Source organism: Terrapene carolina, unplaced genomic scaffold (genome assembly GCF_002925995.2).
Source record: "Terrapene carolina triunguis isolate 2854851 unplaced genomic scaffold, T_m_triunguis-2.0 Scaffold66, whole genome shotgun sequence".
In the NCBI taxonomy this organism is placed as follows: domain Eukaryota; kingdom Metazoa; phylum Chordata; order Testudines; family Emydidae; genus Terrapene; species Terrapene triunguis.
In genome coordinates, this window is record NW_020664417.1 from 78,074,628 (window position 1) to 78,099,827 (window position 25,200).

Here is a 25,200-nt window from a genome sequence, read left to right on the forward strand (position 1 = left end):
AGGCTGCATAGTAAGTAAGGTTTGGAGCTGCACACTGAACAATGAGGAGAAAACAAAATATTAAATAGTTGCTCATTAAGTGAGCACCATCCATCCTATCTGCTGGATGAGGCAGGGGTCCTGTGGAAAAAATAGCATGTGATTGTGTAATTAAAGACTGTACTATAATGCAAGAGCCATATGCAAGAGTCATAATTAAAATTACACAGGTAACCTTAATTCTGCAATTTCCTAATCCTTGAGTGTTTTGACTTAGCACCTTTTAATAATATTCTTTTAATGTAATTTTTGTGTGTATACTATGTAATTATATTAAGTTGGAAAATCAAGTAAGTTTATGGTAGTATTTAAAAATTGTAAAAAAGGTTATAACATAACTAAACCAGAAGGGATAATTCAGTGGCCTAAGCGTAACCCACTCACTAAGCATATCATGTCCCCCTATACTGTCTGTTGCAAATAGATTTACACATGCAGCGCAAGAGGTAGAAGCCTTTTGTTGGTGGTGGTCCTAGTTCAGTACACCAGCACATGTTTGGGAGGGACAACAATTAGCTGATGTCACAGTGCATAGAGGTCGTAAATCTTGTAACAGATCACTTCTGTCTAATGATACAGTATTTTATTTCTCATTTGTGTCTGTGTTTGTCCTGAAGATGTTCCATACAATATCAAAAATGTCTGCCTCAGAACTAAATTTCTAGTTACATCAACCTTGCTTTGCTGTCACAGACTTTCCTACTCTGTCTTGCTGTGCTGAATCGGAATCACCGGGGCACAGCACAGATGAGAGAAGAGTATAAGAAGTTGGTGAGGATTTTTAATTGAGAAGGGTTTTTTTTCATCCTTTTCTAGTAAGGAATGACACACACAAAGTGCATGCAGTGCTCATCTAAAGCTCCATATAGAGGCTTTGGTGAGCTCAATAAAATTAGCTGAAATTTTCTTCCACAGTGTCACCAGAACACCAGTATGGAGTTAAAATTTTATTAAATAGACTTGGTAGTTCATTATTCCTTAGCTGTTCAGTTTTGTGTTTATCCATCTTTTTTTTTTTTTTTTTTTTTTTAATCTCTAATGAACCTTTACACTATAAGGAAACCTGCATGTTCTTCATGCTTTGGACGTACTGGAGAATCTCTTCTTTCAGCAGTGTACATGAAATTTATGTGAGTCTTTCCCATTCACAGTTAAAATCTGAGTTACATGTGCATACACCCCATGCATAGATGGGATAGACTCCAGGGAATTCAAATAAGAAGCGTGTATGCATGTTTTCACTTGCAACAGGGGTGGTCTATTCTTCTTTGATTGACACCTGCGTAAATGAAGAGTAACACCATTTTGGGAAATGGAATTACACCAGCACAAAACTAGAGTAGGCAAGAACGGCATCAGACCTGGGTTTCAATTTGATTTTTCAATGTCAACACACTAATTTTGCTGTGGCCATGTTGTGCTTTGCAGCTGTCACGGAAACAATAGGAGCAAATAAAATTTTTGTTAGTTTGTTTTTCTTCCTTTTTTAAAGAACAGTAATGCTCCATCCAGTATTTGAGGAACTGGCAGCAGTCTTTGGCCAGGCCTGCACTAAAAACTTTTGCCAGTATAATAATGTTGGGTATGAATGTGATTCTTTATGACTTTCTTATACTGGCAAAAAGCCCTAGTGTAGATGCACTTTATACTGGAAAAGAGTCTCTTTGCCAGTATGACGTAGTTCATTCAGGTGACTGGCATAAACTATACTGGCACATGAACCCTTTTTCTGGTATAAGCTGCATCTCCCCTAGGGTGATTTGCCAGTATAGCTATACCAGCAAAAACATTCTAGTGTAGACTAAGCCTTTGTGACAGATGAAAAATGTTCTGCATCAAATGGGATCTTAAATGGCTTTTCCTTAGGCATATATTTTATATCAAAATACCAAGAGAAAGTTAGTAGTTCCCTTTCTAGACTTAATCTTCTTTACTAGTCCCCAAAGAATGACATGATATTAGAAGTAGAAGATAATTGTTTTTAAAACTTTTTACATATGAACCTTTTGTATTTTGCTGGTTGCCATTTCTTATACTTTTAAGTGCTGCTTCAGATGCACTGAAATATGTTGTACAGCCGGCTACTTTATAATTTTCTGTATTGTTGAAGGCACAATAACCTGTCCCAAAAACTAAGCTACATTGCTTCTCAAAGCCTCATTGTTTAAACTGCTTTTAAAACCCCTCCTTCCTAAGACTTTGTACTTGACTCAGACTCAAAGGCTGCCTGGTAACTAATGCTACACTCTAAATTTAGTAAAGAAAGCTATAAAGAATTGTTCCCAGGTAGCCACAGCCTGCAGGTAGAGACTAAGGAGAACATGATCTTGCTGAAATATGATGGCTGAAAGACGGTTAAATATTAGTATGATAACATGAAGAGCAATCCATCCATTTCTAGTGCTGTGAGTCCTTTCAGTGAGAGAGAGAGAGAGAGAGAGTGTGTGTGTGTGTGTGTGTGTGTGTACAAATCCTGTCATTGAAATACTTATGACAGTAGTCAAAGATACTTCTCTGTGAGGGAATCGTTCTGTTATTACTTTATAATATAGGAGTAAAAGATGTTAGGTTCCAATCCTGCAGTGTAACCTGCATGGATGGATTCCTGACCCTTCCTGAAGCCTCATTTAAGTCAATGGGGCTCTGCACAGAGGTCTGTCCACATGGATGCATACTAATTACATATGAATGTTACACTTTCAGATCAGAGTGCTGTTTTAAATTGGAGCATTTTATTAAAGTTTTTTGTTCGAATCCAACAAACACTTACAAGCAGGGTTGCATAAAACCCAGTGCTGGAGCATCTTTCATGAGCACCAATCTCTTCTGAGACCACACTCTGTTCCACAGAGCAATATCCCTTTGATCTCTTCAGCACAATTTCAAACCTTAAAGAAACCATGTGCATGAAAATATAACCCTGGCATTCTATCCTGATCTTATATCAGAATAAGTTACAATTACACTAATATATAGAGAGGTTCTGAGTGCTACACAAAGAACCATCATAGCCTGTCTCTACCCATATTTAAAATGGTAAAGAGTGATATAGTTAAACCAAGGCCCTAATTCAGCAAATTGCTTACACATGTACCTGACTTTAAGCACATGAATAATAGTCCCATTGACTTCAGTAGGATTACCTTCCTGAAGCAGGGTCTTAGCATTACAGTGCACATAAATCGCCAGCTATCAGCAAGACATTTAAATCCTATGTCACTTAGAATAGTTAGTAGAATGAGTCAAAGAATAGCCTTGGGTGATCTTGAAGAATTTAAAAAAGTATTTTATACTAGGCTTAGAAATAAGATACCAGTAGAAAATATAGGGTGAGATCTTGTGCTGTGCCTCTAAGAAACAAATCACAGAACTCACAGCCTGTGGGTGATGAGTGGGGACTAAGGTGGCTTTAAGCTGATTTTTGTGACCTCCTGATCTTAAACCCATCATCAACTTTCAGCCTACACTTCAGGGCTTACTTGACTAGGAATGGATTTAAGCAGGTGCTTAGGCACTTTTCTGAACAGAGGGCCCAACTTTGTATAGCTGTGTCAACATTGCATTATGGGTGATCTTGCTGCTATTAACAGGTCCTATTAATTGGTGCCCAACTCTACCCTTTCCAGATGTAAGAGAGCTGGATGAGGGCTAACAATTATTAACAGAGCACAGTTCCCTTTTGAGGCACACTCTTAGGAGCTGCCTATTTTATTTATCTAGCAGCGATGAATGTGATATACCTCTCCCAGTGGCACATAAGGCAGAGGATGCAGTTTTTCTTAAGCAGTTTTCTTGTCATACAGCTAAGCATTTATACCTAATTACAAGCTGTGAGTTGCTGAGCTGGAACTCAAAAGTCACCCAGTACAAAAACTAAAGCAACCACCGGTGCATGACCTGGCAACAGTGCGGGGCCCAGCCTGTGGGTGAGTGCGTGTTGCTGTAGGATTTTAAAAAAAGAACCATGTGCATTTCTCTCTATATTAAATTTGTTTTTACAGCACTGGAATTGTACACAGGATTTTATAAAACCTGGTTTGGAAGGTTGCAGGGGTAAAACCACCAGTGGGAAGACTAGCACAGCTTCTCTGCAATCAGCTCTTTGATTGCTGGCTTTGTTTCAGATAGCCACAAATATTAATAAGTTACCCATGGTGCTTTGCTTAGTCTCACATGGTCTGTTCATAAATATAAGTATTCCCAAAGATTAGAAGTGAACATGATTATTAATTTGAGGGTTTTTTTTTAAATTAGTAAGACTCTAGCATGTTTACAAAACTGTCTGTATTTGCCTGTTACCTGTATGGAGTTCATTAATTAATTAAATAATACATGACATTGCAGCAGTGAATCTCCACATTTGCAAATAAAAGCTCTGATTAAAAAAAATATTTTAAAAATTGAATGTGCTGCAAGACTTAGTTCCAAACAGTTTAGGAATAGTTCATGACTGACCAATCCTGTGTAATGTGCTCAAATTCTGGTCCCAGTGTTGCATTCTTTAAGCCTAAAAAATTAGAATAGATGATTTGGCTGCGCGGGGACTGAGCCCTGTATTTGAAATATGATCAAGTGTTATGATAGCACTGCTCATAGTGTCAGTGAGAATGTAAAACTCTCTAATACTGATTTCTCTCTTGCCGGTGCCAGCGCATCTGCTAATGCCTACAAGTCCTTTAATAAGCAGTGAGTCTTGATGTTTTGACCCGTGACTTCCTTTCACACACAGTAAAGATAACCATCCTCTAATTATTCCATACTCCTGGGAATTTTTAGAAGACTAGTAGTTTTCTCCCTGATATATGTGTTTGCAATCTGCATACCAATATTGCAGTAGATTGGTCCTCCTGCACTGACTAGCAGACAGTTATTCTGTTGAGTGATAGAATATATTTTCTAATAATACTTTCCATAAGAGTGCATTTATTTCAAATATTTTTCATTTATACATTGGCTGTTGAAAATAGATCACTCCCCTGCCCCCCAACACACGCACTGTTTTAGTATAATGCAGTAAGAAAGGACTAAATAACTGAAAGTTAACAGAAATGATGGAAATGATGCTGTAGTCACTTGTGGAGTGCTGCATCTTTAAATGTGAAGTGAAGACCAGCTGTTACTTCAACAGGATGAAAATTAGTTTCAGAATAACATCTATGAAATTGTAAGCAAATTAATTCTCCGTACCTTGCACAATATGACCTAATGAGTAGAGCTGGGTGAAATTTTTCATCGAAAACTCTTTTTTTGTGAAAAATGCAGATTCAGGAACACACAAATATTTTGCAGTTTTTAATTGGTTTTTGTCACCTTGTTTGTGTTGGAGGGCAAGGGGGAAAACATTTTGACAATTTTGAAATGAAGCATTTCAATTTTTCAGTTTGTTTTGGTATTGCTTTCAGTTTAATTTAAAAAAAAATTGAAATTGCAACACAACATTTTGTCCTACCCATATATGTATATATATATATTTACTTTTCGATTAGCTAAAATTTTTTGGGGAAAATGGTTTTGGTTAGACTTGAAAATTAAAAATTGTTATGGAATTGCCAGTAAATAAAAAAATGCATTATTCACACAGCTCTACTAGTGAGTAAAATGTCTAGGAATCTGGGTGCTGCTGTTAATGTTGTTGCATTTTGCATCCATCTTTCTATCGTACTTCTGTAGAGCCTAATCCAAACCCTGCTGAAGTCAGTAGAAAGACTTCCATTGAATTTAAGTTTTGATTGAAAATTGTAATGTCACTGTCTCCAAAGTCTTGATATCCTTATGCTGGCAATTATCTTTATAGAAATTAACATTTTGGAAAGCTCAGGCTGAAGACGAGTCAGAGAACCAGGGCACCAGCAAGGGGAATATTGAGTCTACAAAAGAGAGTCTCTAATTTCAGCTGCTGTATCCAGTGCCCTAGGGGACTGTGGCAGAAGAGGAGCAGCAATTGCATGAAAGTCCTGCTCAGTCCCTGCATCATGGGACTAGAGCATGCTCCGTACATATGGAATATTTAGAGAATTTTGCTGCCAAACTAACAAATCTCTATTGAGCATGTGCAAACTGAGATTTCCAGAATACCTTGCCTCTTTGTTTTGTTTTGTTTTCTGAAAAAGAATTTTTTTTTCTCTAGTTCCGGAGAAGAACTTGAACAATTCCAAAGTGGTTTCAAGAAATTCACTGGGATGAAGTGAGAAACTTGAGATATAAAGACATTTACAAAAAAACCCAAAACAAACAAAAAAATGAGAGAGAGAGAGAGAGAGAGAATGTTTTGAGTTGGTAAGAGGAGCCTGGATTTCGATAGTGTCAATCATGAGAGAAGTGAATGGAAAGAGAATGTGAATTTGAAGTATTCTAGGACCTGAGTCAAAAGTCCATTGAAATCAATGGAAAGGTTCACAGGTCCTTAATGCCAAGAATGTTTCTTAACACACACACAAGAGGAAAACAACAGATTGTCAATTTCCCTGTAGAAAGGGCCAAAAATCTTTAGCCTACAGGGAAAAACAGTAGACTTGGCAGATCTGTATGAACTACAAAGTCGATGTGCATTAAAATGCATTGTTAGAAGGTGAGGGCACCTTTATTATTGCTTTAGATAAGGACTGTGTCTGTCTTTCTTTTCTCCTTTTTGTAAATAAAAAGTAAAATTCCTCGATAGAGGAAACAAAGGAAGATCAATGTCTTGTACAGTAAAAATAGATTTTTATTGTATTGTGCTAGCCTGAAATTTATTATAAGGACTGAATTAATTCTCATGTTATAGCTTTTCACAATAATAGTTTTAAAAGACTTATTTGGAGAAAAAAGTGAAAAACTGAAAAGCTATGGAATATAGATTTACTAAAGGCAAATAAGACTCCCTAGGCTGGCAGAACATTAATAATAATAATCTACAAAAGTAATTAGGTTTTTTTCGCCTTTGCACAGTATCTTTGGCACTGTGGAAAAAATGTACAAGAAATCTGAGGCACTAATCAAGAGTCAGATTTTTATATATCACTTTCACAGACTAAATGTAACTTTAGAAAAAAGTTTGTTACTGTTTTACCTTTTACAATGTTTTGGGAAGTCATGATGGGCTCTAAATGGAAATAAGACCGGTTTTTGACCATTAAAAATGAAGAAACTATCTGCTTCTAGCTGCCCACAAAGCAAAACAGCCAGTTACAATAGCTGTTTGCTTTGTAGTGTCTTCTTTTGTTTTATAAAGGTTTGTTATTCCATTAACAAGTGTATTCTTAGCCATTTTAATTGGTGTAAAGGAGACTATCTCATTTCATTATCCAATAAAACAAATAGACAACTGCTCATTCCATCTCAGTTTACGTCTACACTGCAAGCTAGGGGTTGTGATTTCCCCTGCTCATGTACACACCCTCAGCTAGCTCTCATTGAGCTAGCACAAGTATAAGTAACAGTATAGCTGTGGTTGCACTGGTAGCAGCGGTAAAGGGGACTACAAACCTGCCCGAAACTGGTGGGTATGTACTCGGCAGGGCTCAGCTGTGCCTCTGCTGCTGCTCCTCCCTGTACTTCACTGCTCTGTCTACTCATGCTAGTTCGATGAGATCTTGCGCTAGTATATGGACATGGGCAGGGGAATCCCATCTCTAGGTCATAGTGTAGAGCTAGCCCTAGATGGCTAGCAACTCCTGATGCTTCTAATGTAAACAAAAAGCTTCCCCCTCGAATTCCTTTCTTCCTGAATGCTTGAGAGGAAAAAAATGGGCCTTGCAGCATTTATAGTGGGGGGTCCTGTTAGAGAAAAATACTGAGAGACGAAGAGTTGAGAGTAGAGCTTGTGGGGAAAATCCTTTTTTTTCTGCTTGCGGAAAATTTTGACTTTTAAGTGGAAAATCCCAAACTGAAAATTTTGATTGAGAAATGCCACTGCTATGCCTCAAGAGAATTGTTGTTTGGGTGTTCCATATTATCATTCTCCTCTAGGGGCTGGGTTCCCTGCCTGGGTTATGTCTCTCCAGATGCACCACAGTCTCTCCTCCTGCTAGACCCCTGGCCACAGTGCATTATGGGAGATGCTGTCCTTCTGAGGAACCTGGCCCATACAGGAGAATGTGCTCATGAGGCGCCCAAACTACAGCAATGGTGACAGCAATCCAAATCAAAACATTTGGGGGGGGGGGAGAGAGCAGGGACGGGTGTTCAGTTTTTGATAAAATGTCAAAATTTTCCACCAAAAGCAGCCACTTCACACTAAAAAATTTGTTTTGTTGAAAACCTAATTTTCCATTCAGAAAGATAGAAAAATGGCAGCGGGCTCTTGTTGAAAGATGTGGGCTCTGATTCTGCTGGAGAAATCATTTCCAAAGTACTTGGAGAGGTGCTGTGAGGGCTTGATGATGCAAGGTGCTGAGCACTCTGCTCCAATCCAGTAAAGCCTGTGAAAACACATGCTTGAGCTCAAGTAGCCCCACTAAAGTCTGAGCAATCTGCTCAGCACCTTTCAAGATCAAGTCTCTAATTAGAATGAATGAAATGAAATGAACCCACCAGTGATAGGCAGAGTGAAACCATACTTTATGATCATCTTAAAAAGAGACCACCTCTAAGATTGTTATCCCAACGTTAATTATAGAATTAGAACATAAGACATTTTAGGAACAGAAAGCTACCAAAAGGCCATTTTGCTTTTCTGAGTTAATGTTAATCCTGTTTTCTTGCTTTTTTTCACCATAATCCTACATATTTCCATTCTTTCTTCAAAGGCAAACCCAGATTTCCCTTGATACATTTTCTATAAGCTGCCTTCCCCAGAAACCCTTCTTTTGAAGTACTTTTCCCTGGGTTCCCAATCTGCTTCTAGTTTTAAATAGTGGCAAAATTCAGTGTTCTGATCAAATGTCAGTGACTTTCAAAGATTATTATGGAAGAAAAATTAAATCTAAAATCCACTAAGGCAGTAACTTTTAATGATGTCTCCCAGGTAACTACATACATTATACTATTGCTGCTGATTTTCTCCTTGACTGAATGTCAGTATGTTACATATATCTTTGTAGACAAAGAGTCTAATATTGAACCCAGAGGACCTGAGTTTGGTATGCAAGGTTTCCATTTTCTTTTAAAATTATATTTCTAGGAAATGTTATGGACAACAGCATGAATTCCTGATTATATTGATAGAAATTAGTAATGTGAAGGCTTTCTAGGCCATCTTGTCTAGCTCCTTGCCAATATAGAACTCTTCCATACAGCAGTCCCTGTGCAGATTGTTTTCTCAAATGCCTTGTCATGTCCAGGCTTAAGTGATCCTACTGATAGGACACTTTTCTTGTGACATTATTCCAGTCTGATAGATTTCATTCTTAGGCTTTCCCCCTCCCCAATAGCCAGTTTACATTTTCCTTTGCTAAATTTCATTCCATTATTACTAGTTATCCCCTCCCATTTCCTCAGACGAATTTAGACAATTCTGCCCTTGCATTGGTGCTCAAATAGAAATATAAAAATTGCCAGACTGGATCAGACCTGAGATCCACCTGGTCCAATACCATGCCTCTGACAGTGGCCAGCACCATATGCTTCGGAAGGTGTAGGAACTATGCAATAGGCAGATGTGGGATAATTGGACCTCCACATAGTCTCATCCTGGTTTCTAAGGCCTGGTCCACACTACCCCCCCCACACTTCGGACTAAGGTACGCAAATTCAGCTACGTTAATAACGTAGCTGAATTTGAAGTACCTTAGTCCGAACTTACCGCAGGTCCAGATGCGGCAGGAAGGCTCCCCCGTCGATGCCGCGTACTCCTCTCGGCGAGCTGGAGTACCGGCATCGACGGCGAGCACTTCCGGGATCGATCCGGGATCGATTTATCGCGTCTAAACCAGATGCGATAAATCGATCCCAGAACATTGATTGCCTGCCGCCGGACCCTCCGGTAGGTGTAGACGTACCCTAATAGTTAGAGATTGGCTTAATCCCTGAAGCATGAGATTTAATAGTCCTTACCCTGAAATGTTTATTAACATTAATGATGGTAACTCTGAATATTCTTCTTCTTATCCATATAAACGCCCAATCCCTTTTTGAACCTTGCTAAGGTCCTGGCTTCAGTGATTTCCTGTGGCAATGAGATCCCCATTGATAACATGGAGGTGCTCAGATAGTACAGTGATGAGTATCATATAAGTACGTAGACAAATAAATACCTAGACTGGTGATGGAAGGAAAACATTTCTTTATTCATGATCTTTTAGTTTTTCTTCAAGTGCAGTGTAATAGAGGAATCTTCCATTTTGTGTGATCTTATTCCTGTTTTATTGTTTACTGTCAAGTAATCTTTAAAGAATTTCACTGAAACTACAGTAAAAATGCCTTTAAAATAACGTAACAAATATATTTTAATAGCTGCAATGTTTAATAGTCACAGACTGTCAGTTCATAATGGCTTATGTAATACAGTATGAAATTATGAGCCTTATTACTAGGGAAAGTCCAAGATAAAGTATCATGGGATCATTTTTCTAACTCTTGGTGAATATCATGCATGCATAATGCTGTTTAAATGTAATAAAATCATAATGTTAGAATTAAGGTACATTTCTTCTTCACTCTGCCAACAAGTTATAAATAAACTTGGAAGTGCAGGTTAGATTAAAAGGTTTTCAGTTACTTTGCTGCTCTGTTTTCCCCCCTCAGTTTTAAAAAGAGACAAAAAGAAAAGTATAATCCCTTACACATTTTACTGTATTTTAAAAAAGAGAGCAAGGAAATGACTGAAAAAAATCAAAACAGGTTCTATTGAGTTGCAGAGAGGAATGCTATTTTATTGATAATTTCATTTTTCCCTTTAACAATTTTAGGTCAAAGAGAGAGAGAATAGTGATCCTGTATTCCTACCGTTTGAACCATTTCTTTTAGAAAATAATGTTTTCTAAATGCAAAAATATCTACAATATTAAATAAATAATATCCTGTATTTCTAATATCCTGTAATTCAAAAATCCACTCTCTTATTAGTGCTGTGCTCTTGTGCTAGAGCTAGATAATTATAATAATAAATAATATTTCATAGAACATAGCCAGATCATGACTCCAACGTAAGTGAAGAGAAGGGTAAGGATTATGATGAATTGTGTATGTGTGCCCTCTACTGGATGAAATTAGAACTGCTCAACTATATATGGAGAGCCAATACTGCTAAGGCAAAATTTCCTTTTAGCTAAAATAAAGGCTTAGGAGGGTGAAATCTGGACCCGATTGAAGTCAATGAGCATCTTGGTGTTTTGAAGCAGGAGGATCTAAGGTGCACTCCTAGGGCCAATGAAGTTCGGAATGGTCACGGTGTGCATCATGGTGGCAACCATGAAATTCTGGCCACCCACCAATTTGCTACAGTATTATCTTGATTTTACACATGGCACAGAGATTGAGATTGAGTCTGGTGTCTAAATTCAAGTAAGAAGTACCCCATTCTGAGCCCCATGCTCTGATTACTAGAAATAAAGAAAATGCATTGGAGAAGTAGAATTTTTCCTAAATATAATTTTTGTCATTTCTATGAGGTGTTGAATGTGTTGTAGCCAGTCTGAATGATTTTTAAACAAGTAGATAGGACTAAGATGCCATGAGCAGCCATCTGTAACTATATAACCACTGTAATACTGTACTGCTTCCTAAAGCTGACAAGTGATATGGTGATTGGGTTTCATTCTGGCCATTTTTACTTGGTTAATATTGAGTCATTTTGGTTGTGGTTTGTAATATTAAAGGAAAGTAAAAGCATGCCATATACTTAACCTATCCCAAGCCTTTTCCCAGCTCCCCTCCCCACTCCTCTTTTTCACGGATGCTCAGTTGATTTTTTTTATATTCCCTCTTCCTCTTTTCCCCCCCTCCTCTTCTCCGCACACACAGAGGCTGTGCTCAAATCACTGGCTAAACTGAAATGGAAGAAATATTACAATGTCTATTTCATAAAGTTATCTCAAAAGGCACAGCTTGCTCCCTCAAAGCTATTTTTCATCTTGGCTTCACTAAAGGGAAACCTTATTAAATGTCATGTTTGCATCTGTTTGTAGGAATTTCGCTGGCCCTACTTATTTGGAGTGATTGTTGTTCCTTCACTGATCCAAGTTGGGATTTTGCCCTTCCTCCCTGAAAGTCCTCACTACCTCCTACTTGAAAAGAATGACAAAAGTGGAGCAGAAAAAGGTACAGGGTATTAATCATTTGCCACATAGTATAAATGTTTTTATTAAAGGGATGCTAGCTGGCAAGTAATTTTGAACATCATGCTTTCTGTAGCCTAAAAGCTTATTTGTTTTTTCCCTTCACCATTTTTTGTGTAAGTGAAGTAGCTGCCGACTTGATTGATAACTGAAGACCTCTAATTATCCACAAAACAGGTACAGCATGGACAATGGTGGTGGAAGTTTTCCCACATTGCCCTATCATTCTGTCTCACCTTTTACCTGGCAGAATTTATCTTTAGAGGTGAAAGGAAGTTCATTCTCGATGACCGTTCACTGCCTAGGCTCTCAACCAACACTGCCAAAAAGGGATCCCGGTCTTTGTCCAGTAGTAGCTGGATTGAATCTATACATTTATGTAATTGGATAGCTGCTAGATGGCAGGTCTACTACAAATCTAGGCCATATTTATTTAAAGGTGAAAAGCTTCAGTACCCTCTTACTACTTCCCAGAAGAGATGTGCCCATCTTTGGGCCAGATCAATGCTAAGATTAATAATAACCTTTTTTTCTCTCTTAAAATTACTATTAGCTGGACAGATCAATTTGAAAATCCAACATATGGTTACAGCATAGCTAGGATAGCATATGCAAGTATGTACAACATCTGTCCTAGCCTAAGGTAGAAGCACTTGACAAATCGAAGGGGCTCACAGACTCTGTGGAATCTTGCAGGGACTGAAGAAAATGTACATTATGTCCTGTTAGTGGATAGTTCTTAGCTGAGATTTGAAAAGAGATTGGAGATTCAATGACGTGGAAAATGCTTTTCCAACGGGAAAGAGCTGCAGAAGGCCTGCCTACTAACAGTAGTCAGATTGAGTGACAGGGACAAGGAAGGAGGTGGGTGCTAAGTGAGCCAAGAGGATGAAGGAAAGATTGGAGAAAAGGACCAAGATTGTCAAGCCCGAGTGCCTAAAGTTATGCTCCTAAATTCTCATTTAAACTCCTAAATAATTGAACTGAATCAGTGTCACAGGGACCACTGATTTCTGTCAAAGCTGCGAGGTACTCACCACTTCTTGAAAATCAAGTCACTTGGTAGGTGTCTAAATATGGACATAGGTGCCTCACTTTAGACTCCTGGTTTTGAAAGTCTTAGCCAGGGTCTTTGAAGTAGGCTGGAATAGGTCTATGGAGAATTTTAAAGCAGGAGAGAAGTTTTGAATGAGATCTGCCAAAGAATCATGTGAGCTGTTTGTGGGGGTGTTGTGGTAACTCTCCTAATTATATTAAAAAGGGTTGGATTTTAAAGTGACTCATGTACTAGTGTTATCTTTTGCCAGCAGTACCAGTGCATTTAAAAATACCACAGATGACTATGAAAATTGTACCAAACAAAGCCGTTATGTGTGTGCTTTTGCATCATAAATTAATCCATTACTTAAAGACTTAATTATCTCACAGTACATTTTTTTAAACCTATTTCCATGGTAAAGGCAGAATTTTGAGACGTCATAATTTTGATATGTCTGAGGGAAGAATCCCAGTCTTTCAGCTCAGGACTGCGGATTTGTGACTGTCAGATATTTGATCATTTGTGAAATGTCTTCAAATGCAGTTTTGCATTCCTTTTGGCTGGGTCAAACTCTCAGAACAAATCAGAACACTTAGAATTAATAAACCACAACACTAGATGGAGATCAACATATTGTACAGGTTATAGTAATTCATTTACAATAAATGTAGGAACTTTATTTTGTTTCTGGCATGAATACTATTCCATATTCTGTTCCATTCTGCATAAATTATCTTATACCACCCTTGTCACTTTAGTGTCTGAGTACCTTCCAGGCGTGCACTAAGTGACATGACTAACATCTGTTATGTGGGTTCATTCTCTCTCTCATCCTCTCTCCTGGGGGAGATAGGTACATGCAGTGGAGTGTTTTTTGTTTTAGAGGGTTTTGTTGTGTTTTGTAAATACTTAGAATACTTCTAGGTTTTATTATAGGTGTTTTGTTTTAATCCACACTTCTCTTGCCTGGGTAAAAGTCTCTCACTCCATTTCCTTCCTTGCAGTTTAACAAGCAGTAAACACACACAATAAATAAATATTATTAATAAAAACAAAAAGTGCAAACCAAATAGGACAACTCCCATGTTTCCCACATCTCCCTGGCTTGGTTTCTAGTGAGCACAACCCCCTGAAGCTAAAATTCATCCCTGTGTAGTGGGTGAGCACAAGAGCTATGCACCACTTTAGCCTTATTTTGAGGAGTTAAGTGGTGCATGGGTCTGTGCTAACACTCCATCCTGAGAGAGACCCAGGTGCTGACTTTAAACAGGCTCCACTGCACCTGATCAAATCCCATCTGTTAGTTCCATCCTTGAGCTGCCTCTGGCTGGGATTTAACTCCATAACCTATAGGCCATACCCTGCTCTCAGGGACACTACTGGGATAGGTTTCAGTGGTAGCCGTGTTAGTCTGTATCAGGAAAAAAAAAACGAGGAGTCCTTGTGGCACCTTAGAGACTAACAAATTTATTTGGGCATAAGCTTTCGTGGGCTAGAACCCACTTCATCAGATGTGAAGCACCCCACATCCTTTCGTGTATTTATACCTGCTCCTGTATCTTTTACTTCATACATCTGATGAAGTGGGTTCTAGCCCACGAAAGCTTATTTCCAAACGAATTTGTTAGTCTCTAAGGTGCCACAAGGACTCCTCGTTTTTTTACTGGGATAGGGTGCAGCAGAGCTTTTGAGGCTTATTCCAGACTGTGCCTAGAAGACCTATATACTCCATCATGTTGCCACTGATGTCAGTGGGACTGGGGTTTCTCATGTAGAATGAAGATTGAATTTGTCCCATCCATTTATCAAAGAAAAACCGGGGGGGACCTGAAGACTTCTGAGATGCACATACTGAATAAAACCTGTCACAGATTTGACAAAATAGGCTCTTTAAAAAGCCAATGCTGAATCTGGGCTTTAAAATAACTCATCTGTCTTGTATCTAGTGCCAGTGACCATTGCTTATAGCATAGCAGTAGCTCTTGTGTCATGTTTTTAGTATATATATTCGGAGAATGACTTGATTGCTAATCCAGAGGCCTAGGAAGTGGCTTGCAAACTGGAAGAGTATTTCAGAATTGCAGGAAAATCTATCATCATGAAAGCAACATTACCAAAACCTAATTGCAAATGATTTAGTAGTTGAAATGAGTTTTAGCAACCAATTTAGTGGAAATTACTTTAGTGAGTAAGAAAAGTGATAATAATGGGCAGTCTTAAAAACTGCTCTTCTAAATTTAGAAGCTTTTTTGAAACGTGAGTCTTATACCATTTAAATTTGAGCTAGTGGTTTAGAGTTGAAAGTTTCCATGTCCTATTACCAATCATTATGGTACTAGCATTTGAGTGCAATGTATCTGGCACATGGTTGCCTGAGAGAGATGAAAGACCGGGTGGAAAGAAGTCTAAGAGATGCCAGAGGAATAAGCCCTTAGTCATTATGGCACAACAGGAAAGAAGTGAAAATAAAGCCTTCCCATAAAGATAAAAAGCCAGCCAGCCACAGATGGAAAAGTAAGTGTTCCAGGTGGGGTAAAAGTGAAACAAATCATTCCTTTTTGCCAGGACAAAAATTGCCATTGCACTCAACTTAATTTTTTAATTTGAGCTGTTGGAATTAATAAAATTAGACATAACTGACTGAAAAGCCCCATTACTGCACTCTGGCCATCTCCCTGCCAGTGCAGAATTTATTTCCTTCAGTTTATTGTCTTTGTGCTTTGCTGAGTTTAAATGATGCGAGTGTCTGAGCTTTCTACCACTTCTCCAGGCAGATTCTTCCCTAGTCAAGCAGGCTTGAAAAATCCTAGCAAATAATATTATTAACTTATAAAATTATATTTCTGACATTATTGGAAGAGGTGGGTTGGAGGAAATTTCAGGATAAGTGTTGAGTAACATGAAATCTTGTTAAATCTGCTGGAAAGGATTTAGCATTGTAGGAGTGTGCTCTATACTCTGCATTAATGCAGGGAAGTAGTGGTTTGTTAGCATTCACTGGTGTTTCAAGTATTTGTGAAGTTTTGCTGTTGGCAATTACATCTCTATTCTTAACTGCAGGGAGGGAAAGGAAAATAGATACCTTTTTTTTCTCCCTTGTGCTCGATTAATCATTTTCTGTACTTACAATTTTTGACTTCCTCCTCCGTTTAGAAATATACCAAACCCCCTGTGCAGAATGGACAGATTGCTTCCTTTTTACTTGACTGCACCTGTATTTTGACTGCATGCCCTACAGGGATGTTGAGGGTTCTGAGAACAGGAAAAATAAAGAAAATTGTGCACTGACCTGGTTTACTCCAGTAAAAAAATAAAACGATGCATTAAAAATATGTGAAGCTCTTTGACGTTGTACTTCTTATTACCTTCCTTATGTGTTGTTCTTCAATATTAGCATCCTTAACAATAAAGGATATAATAGGTAGGTAGGTAGGTAAGTAGATCATTAAATATACTATACACCTCTACCCCGATACAATGCGACCCGATATAACATGAATTCGGATACAACGCGGTAAAGCAGTGCTCTGTGGGGGTGGGGCTGCGCACTCCGGCGGCTCAAAGCAAGTTCGATATAATGCGATTTCACCTATAACGCGGTAAGATTTTTTTGGCTCCCGAGGACAGCGTTATATCAGGGTAGAGGTGTACCTAGATTTACTTCTTCTTTTACAGCTTATACCAAGCTCTACATACTTTACAATAATTTAAGCAAGAATTAAGTATATCATTTAAAAAGTATAATTCAGTGAATAATACCGGTAATTTTTCCATGAGAAAAGGATACCTGCTTGGCCCCAACCACAAAACAATTAGGATTTGTTTATTAACCTACCTCTGCTCAAAAGACCTGCATAAATAGATGAATCTAAGCAGTGCGCCAGAAGTTTTAAAAAATAATTTGGTCTGTGTTGCACCAAAGGGAAAATTGTGAGTTGCAGAGGAAAAAGCCCTTTAGGTATAATGCTCTGCTAGCAGCCCCCTGTCTTCCGAATGAAGGGGGCTCCTGCATGGATGCCTCTCTTGGTACCAGTGATGGTAGAATGGAGCAGTGAGAGATGAGGTCTCTTGAGAATGCAGCTCTCAAAGCAGTTAGGTTGCTATAGGTTAAAGCTAATGACCTAAGATTTTCAAAAGTGACTATTGTTTTTGTTTGCCTCCGTTTAGGTGCCCAACTTGATGTACCATATTTTCAGGAAGTGATCAGCAACCACCCCTAAAAATTAGGCTCTTTAAAGGGTCTGTCTACACTTCAATTAAAGACCCATGGTTGGGCCATGTCAGCTGACTCAGGCGTCTGGGGCTCAGCCATGGGGCTGTAAAATAGCAGTGTAGATGTTTGGGCTCGGGCTGGATTCCAGGCTCTGGGATCCCGCAACGGGAGAAGGTCCCAGAGACCGGACTCCACCCTGAGCCAGAATGTTTACACCACAATTTTACAGCCTCACAACTCGTGACCCACAAGCCTTCATCAGCTGACGTGGGCCATCTGCTGGTGTTTAATTGCAGTGTAGACGGACCCTAACAGGTCTCAAGTTGGGCATGGAAAAAAATGGAGGCATCCAAAATTGCTAGACAATTCTGAAGATTTTGGCTAGGTCCTTTTTAATTCCACTGAGAACTGAACTGGTAGCTAGCACAGGTCCTGGAACATTGATATTATGGGTTTTTTGTTTGATTTGGGTGACATTCTTAATAACATTGAAATTCCACAGTATGGCCTATTTCTTTGCTAGATAATGCTACAATCCCGGAATTTTAGACCTTAAATGGAATGTGGGCATTTCAATCGTCATGACTGAGTGTATCTGGCTTTATTAGATATCCAAGTCCTTTGTGCGGTTTAAATGAGTGGCTGTGCACATTATGCCTCTGTAGATAATACTTTGCAAAACTGTGAATAATGTGAATAAGCCAAAAGTACGCTTTTTTCTTTCTCAGTAAAATCAAAGCAATGCTATCACTTTTCTTCCTAATAAAATAATAATAACTGCTATTATTTCCTTAAAAGGAGGAATTTTAAGTGTCCTGCTGAGTAAATAATTGTTTTTGAGACTCGCCTCTTACAGTGTTCAGAACAGCCTGCTTACAGGAGCCTTTATAATGCAATTGATTCTCTGTAGCAGAAATAATTCCAAGGTGTCGAACATTTAAATATATGTTATGAAGCCAACCCCCAGGATATGTTCTTGGAGATTTTAATAAAAATATCAGCAATTTATAGCACACCCATAGGACGACTTCAAAATTAAGGGTTCTTTGAAAAGTGACTAATGCTTCTGGAAATGCTTTGTGCATGAATGCAGTAGAAAGCTTTTATTGTTCACAGTGAAAAGTTAATGCAGTAAATCTCACCCATTATGTTATTACACCAAAGTGTGTTTTTTGGCTGATGCATGTTAATGAGGTATAAACACGGACATAAGGAAAGTGATGTGAATTAGATTCCCAGTTTTCTATATACGGGAACTGGGAAAATACTAACTCCTTTGGGTAATTCTTTCCAACCATTTAATACACCGAGTAGTTGAATCCTTGGCTGTAATCTGTCTGCATAAAGAAGAAGTTGAAGTTTATTGTTTTAGGAAGGATAAAATCTTTCAGCCCCAAATGTCTGTTCTTTCTTGGTTTATAATAGTTGCACCTTTCTGCTTTTTCTCAGTCCATTTCATCTTCAGAAACAAAGTCTCTTGATCTCATTGCTACTTGCATTTGTTAGGTGGGATTTTCACCTATTTGCTTGGCCTAACACTGCTCTCTTTGAAGTCCATGGTAAAACTCCCATTAACCTTCATGGAACTGAGTTAAGTAGTGCTTAGTGCTTTAGAAAATCCCTCCTTTGTTCTGGATATTGTGGTGATGGGTGCTATAGAGATACCATAGATACATTGGATACATAGATCTCTGTTACAATCAATGTTAAATAGTTCTCTGTGAATTCCAGACTTCCTCCTAAGTTTTTTCTCTTCTTTAATGTAAAGAATCTGTATTGTTTTGTGACATAAACAGAGGGAAGGGGAGGAGGAAGAATGTATTGGCACACAAATACATAGGCTACATAACTAAGAGTGTTTTTGTATGCTGTACATAAAATGACCTCTTATTTATTTTAATTTAAATAAATGTTCATGTAGTTCAGACGTTAAGGCTCTTCCCTGCTAAAGCAGGGGGGCAATTGCCTCTAGTGCCTCCACTGATCAAAATTGCAGCACTATCACAGAGCTGGAGAGGTGGGATTTTCAGGTCACTAAAGTTCCATCATTTGGGACTCGATGGGAGCGAGATTAGTCCCTTAAAAGGTTAACTCCTTGAGGCAAGGACCCTGTCTTCTTATTTAACAGTCAAGCGCCCTGTAAATCTGTGGAGCTGTAGGTGAAATTAATTATCTCTTCCTATAGATCTTTGCCTCCACAACTCTGTTTCTTTTTAAATCACATCTTAAAATGTCCCACTTCTCCCTTTCCTGTGCATTGGTAATGTCATTTTCCCCTCTGGTTTTGGTCTTCTGACTAAAACCTTGCCTATGCTACCAAAAATTGCGACTCTGATGATGAGTGTCATCAACAGGTGCTCAACAGGTTGGCTACATAGGTAGTCAGAGCCAAATGAGGTGTTCAGCACCGCTTGTGAAATCCTGGTTAAAATTTCCTTCAGTTTACATCTCCATTGTCTTTTGCATTCTTTTGACTCGGTAAAGTATTTTGGGATAGAATTTGTATGAAAGACAAAAAATAAAATAAAGTGACCTTGCAAGATGCTGAATGGCCTCGACGGCCATTGCCTTCAGCTGGAGTTGAGCAAGCTCAGCAGCTTGCAGGACTGGGCCCCAAAATTGCATTCCGTTGTAGTGATGATGGTGAGCTAGGCCATGCTCAATAAAGAGGGAGCAGAATAGCTACACGAAAGAGGTGAAAAACATTCAAAGTGTTTTTAAACGTATTCAACCTTCTGCAAAACTCACCTGTTTTTAAAAATAAAGCATATTCGGTTTCTTGCTAATGTCTCTGATTGTCCGTTTGCAGCGTTCCGGACCTTTCTTGGGAAAGATGATGTCTCTCATGAATTAGAAGAGAGTGACGCGCAGAGAAATGTTAAATTAGAGTCTGTCCTTCAACTTCTGAGAAACCGCTCGGTGCGCTGGCAGATCATTACTGTGATCATCACCATGGCCTGCTACCAGCTATGTGGGCTAAATGCTGTAAGTATTCCTTTTCAGTATGCGGCCTTCTAATGGGTCACGCCTTTTGTTAATTAGTATTTATATGTCCTCATACTTGACTATCTTCATAATTTTTCATTTCTCTGCTATTCCACATGATGGTGTCCCTAACCTCTGTTTGCCAGAAGCTGGGAATGAGCGACAGGGGATGGATCACTTGATGATTACCTGTTCTGTTCATTCCCTCTCGTGCACCTAGCATTGCCCACTGTTGGAAGACAGGATACTGGGCTAGATGGACCTTGGGTCTGACTCAGTATGGCCGTTCTTATGTTCTTATGACTGTTATTCATTATTTGTGTTGCAGTAGCATTTCAAAGCCCCAACTGACAACGGGGTTAGAGCTAGCAAACTGTTTTTGTACATTTTACTGAAAAATACAGTTTTGGCCTTCGCAAAACTATTAGTGAATTTGACATGAATTCGCCTGAAAAATAGGTGCCATTGGCAGCCTCCCTGTAATCTTTAGTCTATTGGTTAGAGCACTCACTTAGTAGATGGGAGATACGGGTTCAACTCCCCCCTCTGCTGATGTAGAGCAAGGGCTTGAACTTGGGTCTCTTACATTGCAGGAGGGGGCCCCTAACCAATAGGCTATGGGGTATTCTACTATTGGGCTCTCTGTCTCTGTGATTGGAGCTGTTTTGAATAAATAATTAAATAGCCATTGGAACAGGGACTTGAACTTGGCTCTCCCACAGCCAAGGTGCATACCCTAAACACTGTGCTTGTGTGTGTGCATAGTTTCCTCTCTCTCACTCTTTCTCCACTCCCTCCCCTTCCCCCCCATGAATATTCATTGTCATTCATAGTGGCAGTTCACAGTCATTCACGTTCACAATTTTTGGATTTGGTTCAACCAGTCCCAATTTTTTTTAACTGCCAGTGAACTGAAAAATCAGTTATTTGCCCAGCTCTAATTGGGGTCTTTTGTGGGTAACCTTTTCACAAGTGACTTAGGCATTTAGAGGCCTATGTCCCCTTGATTTTCAATGAGACGCATGCTCTTAGGAGCATAAAGTCCCAGTTTGCAAAAGTGAGCCCTTAAGGGTGTGTCTACACTGCAGCTGGGAGCGAGGCACCTGCCCAGATAGACAGACTCATATTAGCGGGGCTCATGCTAGGATGCAAAAAATAGCAATGTGGCTCTTGCAGCCCTGGCGTAGGCTCAGGATAGCCACCTGAGCTAGGATTCAAGGGGCAGGATGGGCTTGTGCACAAATGGCTTGTCCAGCCTCCCTTAGTGCTGCAACATCAACGTTGCTATATTTAGTTCGGTAGTGCAAGTCTGTCTACCCAGGCTGGGAGGCTCACTCCTTGCTGCAGTATAGACATACCTTAAAAGTCACTTAGGCGCTTTTGAAAATGTTACCTAAAGTGATAATGAACTGGAAATGTAACCCAGGTAACGGAAAAACTTTTCAACACATACGAGAAAGAAGTCTAAAAGATTTTCTTCAATTTTTAGGGGACACTAGAAAAAACCTAGCACAGTAGGTATTGTTTGCTTCTAACTGCAAGATTTCAGTGCTAATGACAGGTTTTTTTGTTCCTTGTTGTGGATATTTTGCGATGAAATGAAATGGAATTATCTTGTCACCCATTCTTTGTTACAATTTATCAACTCAACTTATAAGTGAAATAAATGACACCTACAGTAAGCAACACAGACTACTAAAGTTATGTGTTTGCATTGCTTTAAAAAACCCATAGAGATATTTTCAGGGATATAAGGAGAAATTTGTGACTTCTGGCATATTTGAAAGACCAAAATTGCCCAGCTCCAATGAAATATGACATGCTTTATAAGCAAAACACCATATCTTTCCTGGTGGGGTATAATTTTTTTAAACTATTGTACATGTTCCAAAACTAATGCTGCATTTATTTTAGGCAGGCACATTTTGAAATCAAGCTCCATATAAAAGTATCAATTGGCAGTGCCCTGTAGCCCTAGGAATTGGGTATTTTTATCTCATTTTTTGCTTTGTTTTTTTCCTCATATAATTCTGCCAATAATGTAAAATTTGTTACACAAATTGAGTTTTGAATTACAATTTGAAACTGATTTTCTAGTTAAATTATTATTATTGTAAAACCTTCTGAGATGCCTGCAAGAAAGGTGCTGTGTAACAGAAATTGGCTAAAGTACATACTGAATCACTGTTTCACTTGCTTTGTTATGCCACTAAGAACTTACGTGAATAACGTAGCTGAAGTTCGAAGTACCTTAGTTCGAACTTACCTCGGTCCACATGCGGCAGGCAGGCTCCCCCGTCGACGCCGCGGTACTCCTCTCATATAGCTGGAGTACCGCAGTCGACGGCGATCACTTCCTGGTTCGACTTATCGCGTCCAGACAAGACGCGATAAGTCGAACCCAGAACTTCGATTCCCAGCCGCCGAACTAGTGGCTGAGTGTAGACATACCCTAAGAAAAGGGTAAGGTACCCGGACAAACCTGCTGCTCTTTGGTTGATGTACATTTTATAACTCTCCCTACTCTTTTCCTGCAAAATCAAATCATAGCCAAATTCAGCTCTCTGGTATATTTACTGGGCTTCCATTAAGGTAAATGGAAATCATGCATGTGTTCAACGACAAAGTTTTGTCCCAAGAGGTTTTTTTAACTTAATTACACTATTTGCGTCAATCATATTTCACACTAACTTATCCAGTATGTTCATTACTCTTTGTGGGAAGTAGCTCTCCCTGAATTCCTTATTTAAGACTGAATTCAGCAAGGTATTTAAGCACAGTTCTAAATTTAAGTGGATGAATACTTCCATTCCGTTGATTATTTAAAGTTAGGAACATGCTTAAATACTTCGCTAAATCAGGACCTTACTTTTTGTACATGTGCATACCTTAGTTTTTAATTCTTCACCAGTATAAACAATCACTATAAACTTGAAAACATAATCAGAGACTTAGTTTGGGGAATGCTAAGCATTTCTAAAAAATCTCTTGGTACACAGAAAGTGTCCTCACACCTAGGCATATGTTGGAATCTCGGTATCTAGTGGAAATTGCCATTTTAATGTCTACTGGAATCTATTGATTATTCATACTATAGGAGGGCACAAAGAGCGAGCAGGTTCTCCTTCTTTATAGGATCTAAAAGTAGAACAGTGCAAGCATATGATGTCTTGCATGGTGTATACTGTTTTCTCAGATTGGGCCTGATCCAAACCCCACTGAAGCCCATGCAAATAACTCCAATTGATTTCAGTGGATTTTGGATTAGGCCCCCATTTGGGACAATGGGACTGAGAGAGAAAGATCCTACTGTCCTTTTGGCAGGAAAATAAGATTGTGCGCATGCAGGCACCCACCCTCTCCTGGTGCAGGTTTCTTGAGATAGTGTTATTTTAATTTTGAGAGAGAATTAACGTTAAAATAAGTATAGCCTTTTATTTCTCAACCATGCAACCATTATTCTTACAGGCTTGACATAACTTCCATCAGAATCCCATTGGTTTCAGTGGGACTATGTGGCAATCAGGATTTGGCCCATGAGCAAGTATTTTGCCTGCTCAGTCGCAAGTATGCAATAAATCCATTCTCTCACAGACACAGTATTTTAAGTGGATTATCACTCTTTCTGATTTCATCTGAGAGTTCTTTACAATATGAAAATCCTTCATAATATTAAACTCTAAGATCCAGTTGGCCTGTGGTGGCCTACTAGCCAGGCAGGGCTTGCCATATGTCTTGCCCAGATGGTTGTCCCAGAAAAAAGATTGGACTCATCCTTCCACATTTATCCAAGAGCTTCAGATTATTCCCAGGGGAAATTACCAAGTGGCTGCCTTCTGTAATTGTCCAGCTGGTATCTTGAGGAGTATATCTAGCAATTATTCCCTTTAAGGCTTTATCTTGTAATAAAAATTCTCACCATTTAATTCCAGCAAGTACATTATTTTGTAGATGCACCAGAAACTATAATGAAGACATTGATGATCATACTACTAGATGTAATTATGGTGAAACATTAAACAATGAATCACAATATTCAAAAGAAAGCTGTATTAGTTTCTACTGGTTCAATAAAAAGTTATACACCCCTACCCCGATATAACGCGACCCGATATAACACGAATTCGTATATAACGTGGTAAAGCAGCGCTCCAGGGGGGCGGGGCTGCACACTCCGGTGGATCAAAGCAAGTTTGATATAACGTGGTTTCACCTATAACGCGGTAAGATTTTTTGGCTCCCGAAGACAGCGTTATATCGGAGTAGAGGTGTATATGATAAATCTATATACCATGGACACGGAATTAACTTCAAAATATAAATTAATAATAAAGTATCTCAGCCTTAACGTACACATAAAACAAAATTACGTGAATATAATTTCTCATCACTGGTGAATTTGATCTGTTCCTTTTCTCTCTTGCTTCCTATTTAATATAATTCATTTCTGACTGCTTAACATACACCATGTGCAACCTTAAGATAGAATTTTGAGGGATAAAAAGTTTCTGATAGAGAATCAACAAGATAGTTTAACAGAGGGCAGAGTAACTTTATTCTGTAAATTATGTTTAATGACAAAGATGCTGGAATATTTTATCCAGATTACTAAAATAAATCATTGGCGTTGGTTATTCTTCTCTCAAATAGTTATTCCTTAGTGTGTGAATTGCACAGGAACATGAATGCTCCTTTTGCTCTTTGTTTCTGCCATGTCTAGTTGAGCGGAA

The 25,200-nt window shown here is 38.8% G+C and overlaps 1 protein-coding gene across 1 annotated transcript in view; it reads left to right on the plus strand.

Annotated features, from left to right (window-relative positions):
- Positions 1 to 25,200, plus strand: part of SLC2A9 (solute carrier family 2 member 9) — a 160,147-nt gene that overhangs the window by 36,691 nt on the left and 98,256 nt on the right. Inside the window, exons 6-7 of the mRNA XM_026648045.2 lie at positions 12,084 to 12,216; positions 20,295 to 20,470. Of these exons, the coding sequence (XP_026503830.1) occupies positions 12,084 to 12,216; positions 20,295 to 20,470 (309 nt within the window). The remainder of the gene's footprint in view (positions 1 to 12,083; positions 12,217 to 20,294; positions 20,471 to 25,200) is intronic.